The sequence below is a fragment of the Myotis davidii genome, unplaced genomic scaffold (genome assembly GCF_000327345.1).
Source record: "Myotis davidii unplaced genomic scaffold, ASM32734v1 scaffold924, whole genome shotgun sequence".
Classification (NCBI taxonomy): Eukaryota; Metazoa; Chordata; class Mammalia; order Chiroptera; family Vespertilionidae; genus Myotis; species Myotis davidii.
Window position 1 is genome coordinate 241269 of NW_006294764.1, and position 4244 is coordinate 245512.

Below are 4244 nucleotides of genomic sequence, written 5' to 3' on the forward strand. Positions count from 1 at the left end.
TTTTCATTCTGCATTTTCTTCCATGATGACTTAATTCACAGCTTCCAAATCCCTATCTATAGTTCTAAAACTGATCTCCTTTACTCCAGGTGTCTGTTTCTAAGAATATCTAACAAATGGATAACAACATACAAAAGAATTAATTGAAGACACCCCCCTACTTCATACTTTATACAAAAGTTCATTTTAAATGGATCAGTGAAGTAAATGAATGAACTAAAACCATAAAACTCATAATAGATAGCATAGGGGTAAGTCTTCCTGACCTGTTATTTGGCAATGAATTCTTAGATATGAAACCAAGAGCACAAGCAACAAAAAGAAAAAATAGATAAATTTGACTTCAAAAATTTTCTGAATCGAAGGACATTATAACAAAAGTGAAAAGATATACAGAATGAAAAATAACTGCAAATCATAGATCTGATAAGGGCCTAGTATCAAGAATAAATAACTCTTACAACTCAACAACAAAAGGACAAACAACATGATTATTTGTTTTACTTTAAATATTTTTTATTTTTCAATTATAGTTGACATACAATATTATATTAGTTTCAGGTGTACAACCCAATGATTAGACATTATATAACTTACTAAGTGATCATCCCAATAAATCTCATAATGATCTGACACCATACATAGTTATTATAATATTGTTGACTATATTCTCTATACTGTACTTCACTATTGTAACTATGATTAGACTATATTCTCTATACTGTACTTCACTATTGTAACTATGATTAGTCTGTAACTACCAATTTGTACTTCTTAGTCCCTTCACCTTTTCACCCATCCCTGCCAACACTCCTCCCATCTGGCAACTGTCAAAATATTTTCTTTTTCTTTAATATGTTTTCATTAACCTCGGGGGGGGAGGGGATAAAAACTTCAATGAGAAAGAATCATCAATCAGCTGCCTCCTGCATGCCCCCTACTGGGGATCAAGCCCACAACCCAGGCAGGTGCCCTGACCAGAAATTAAACCATGATCTCCTGGTTCATGGGTCAATGCTCAACCACTGACCCACACTGGCCAGGTCAAAGTATTTTCTGTATCCACGAATCTGTTTCTGTTTTGCTTGTCAGTTTATTTTGTTCATTCAATTGTTGATAGATATGTATTTATTGCCATTTTATTGTTAGTATTTTTTCTTTTTTTCCTTCTTCTTAAAGAAGACTCTTTAATATTTCATGTAATATTGGTTTGGTGGTAATGTACTCCTTTAGCTTTTTCTTATCGAGGAAACTCATGTCCTTCAATTCTAAATGATAGCTTTATTGGGTAACCTTGGTTTTCATCACTGAATATTTCTTGCCAATCCCTTCTGACCTGCAAAGTTTCTGTTGAGAAATCAGCTGACAGTTTTATGGGAGCGCCCTTCTAGATAACCAACTGCTTTTCTCTTGATGCTTTTAAGATTCCTTGTGTTTAACCTTTGCCGTTTTAATTATGATGTGTCTTGGTATGGGCCTCTTTGGGTTCATCTTGCTTAGGACTCTGTGCTTCCTGAACTTGTATGCCTATTTCCTTCCCTAGGTTAAGAAAGTTTTCTGTCATTACTTTCTCAAATAGGTTTTCAATTTCTTGCTTTCTCTCTTCTCCCAGCATCCCCATGATGCAAATGTTGGCATACTTGAGGTCCCAGGGCTCCTTATACTATCCTAATTTTTTTTTTTTGGATTTTTTGTTCTGATTGGATATTTTCTGCTTCCTTATCTTCCAAATACCTGTTTTGATCCTTTGCTTCATCTACTCCAATGTATCCTTCATTTCTGACTGGTTCTTTTTTATGTTGTTAATATTCTCACTAAGTTCCTTGAAGTTCTCAGTAAGGCCCTTGAACATCCTTATAACCATTGTATTGAACTTTGTATCAAAACTGTTGGAGTTTTCTTGTTTCCATTTTATTTAGTTTTTTTTTCCTGGATATTAAAGTTTGCATCTAGATTGTCTCCATTTTGTTTAGTTCTTTTTTTCCAGAGTTTTGTTCACTTCTCTTTTTTTTGGAGTTTTGTTCTCTTCTTCCATTTGAGAAATGTTTGTTTGTCTCCTCATTTTGGTAGCCTCCTGTGTTTGTTTGTATGTATTAGGTTGAGCTACTATGTCTCCCGGGCCTGGTAGGGTGGCCTAATGCATTAAGTATCCTGTAGGTCCAGTGGCATGGCCTCCCAGTTCACCTGAGCTGAGCCCTCCAAGTGTGTGTGTGTCCCCTACCCCCAATGTGTGGGCTGTGTATACCCTTCTGTTGTAGTTGACCCTTGATTGCTGTTGACACATCAATGGAACGAATTTACCCCCAGGCTGATGGGCTATAAGGACTGACTGCAACCACTATGGAAGATCAGCTATGCAGAGGCCCAGTCCATGGAGCAGGACTTACTTCAGGGGGCTCCAGAGCCCACTGAGTTTCCCCCTTGAGTGTTATTTGTGGAGGTGGTTGGGGGTGCTTCTATGTGATATGAAGCTGTCCACCTGATGCACTGGTTCTGGGGCCTCCTGGTGGTGCAGGCCAGGTTTCAGCCACCACCTATGTTCTACCTAAGGCCACCTGGCATGAGCTACAAAACGATCTGCATATAGCTGCTATTTGTGCTAGGCTTGGAGGTGCCCAGGAGAGGCCAAACTACAAACCAAGGCGAGCTGCAGTTAATGCTGGGCCTAGGGTCACTTAGAGAAAGATATGAGGCACACTGAAGCCATATGCTGCTTGCTAGAGAAATTTTAGGTGAGTGTGAAGCATGAGCCAAGGCAGGTTGTTCATATGGAAAAGCCACTGGAAACAGCTTGGGTGGGTCCAAAAGTGGGATTGGGTGGGGGCTCTGGGAATCACCAGAGTGGGACAAACCATGATAGCCAGGCTACTGGAGAGTCTGATATGGCTCCTGCCTGCTGGCTTTGTCGGGGGAGGTCTCAGAAAAGGAATAATGGTCTCTGCCAGCACTTCTGTCTGGGAGAAAACTGCCCCTCCAGCTCTTGACCTGATGCCAGACAATTCAGTTCCTCCCATATGTCTCTGGTGCCTTTTGAACTACTGCCCCAGCACTGGACCTCAGAGAGAGTGAGTCCAAGTCACTCTATGTACAAACCCTTTAAGAGGAACACCTGGGACTCCAAGAGCCCTCAGCAGCCATCCTGCAAGCCTTTACAGCCAGAAGTTATGGAGACTTCTCTTCCTGGCCCTGGAAACCTGGGCTCCGAACCCTAGTGTGGGGCTGGGACCCCTCACTTCATACTGAATTTTTTCATAACTCTCAGTAGATAATTAGTGTCAGTGACAGGTCAGAATATATTCAATTAAATTCCATTAATTTTCTATTCTTTGAGAAATTAAACTACCCAAATCCTAAAAGGGGAAGTAATAGATGTGGCAATGACAAATGACAATCAATGATTTACTCATAAAGCAAGGGACCAGCTTTATTAACACTTACCAAGCCAGCGGTAAGAGAAGGTGCAGACTGTCCAAGGGACTGATTCCTCATTCGAACCAGGTTTGATGCTTCTCCTGAAGACTGCCAAGTTGCCTGCCCCACACTGCTATGTACACTGCTGGACAAGGGGAGCAGCTGCTTACCTTCAAATAAAAGGTTTAGAAAATATACCTGTAATTATTTTAATTAATTAATGAAAAATACAATGATATCAACTGGATAAAAGTGTATTGATCCAAAACAAAGTCAAGTTCCTCCATATCCATTTCAGAATCAGTTTAGTTAGTATTCCATTTGGAATTCTCACCACCACCAAGACAGTTGGAATTTTTAAATGTAGACCTTTAAAATTTCCAACTGTCTTGGTGGTGGTGAGAATTCCAAATGGAATACTAACTAAACTATTTAAAATTCTTTGTAATATCTACCACCATGCCACCTCCTACCCTCGACCCTGAGACCTGACCTAGCAGGCTAGGAGTTTTCCAGTCTCTTCCATTCTATTTAGTTTTTCACCAACTCAATGCAACATGACAACCTTCTAGTTTGGCCCTTAGGTTTCCAGAAGACAAACACTGAATCTATACTGCTCTTTCAAGATTCCATGTGTTCTGGCAGGACTGACTACCTTAATCCTATTGAAAGACTACAAGAAAATCACTTAATAAAGACTGAGTATCGGAGAACCAAGATGGCAGCATAGTTTAAAGCCAGAGTTTCCTGCCTCGAACAACCACTTCAAAAGTGAAACTAAAAGACAGAACGGACGTCACCCAGAACCACAGGAACGCTGGCTGAGCGGAAGG

The 4244-nt window shown here is 40.1% G+C and overlaps 1 protein-coding gene across 6 annotated transcripts in view; it reads right to left on the bottom strand.

Annotated features, from left to right (window-relative positions):
• The window catches only part of MAST2 (microtubule associated serine/threonine kinase 2), a 133995-nt gene that overhangs the window by 118361 nt on the left and 11390 nt on the right, over positions 1-4244 (bottom strand). For all 6 annotated transcript variants that reach the window (XM_015567514.1, XM_015567513.1, XM_015567512.1 and 3 more), the window contains exon 2: positions 3439-3581. In XM_015567514.1, coding sequence (XP_015423000.1) covers positions 3439-3581 — 143 coding nt within the window. The remainder of the gene's footprint in view (positions 1-3438; positions 3582-4244) is intronic.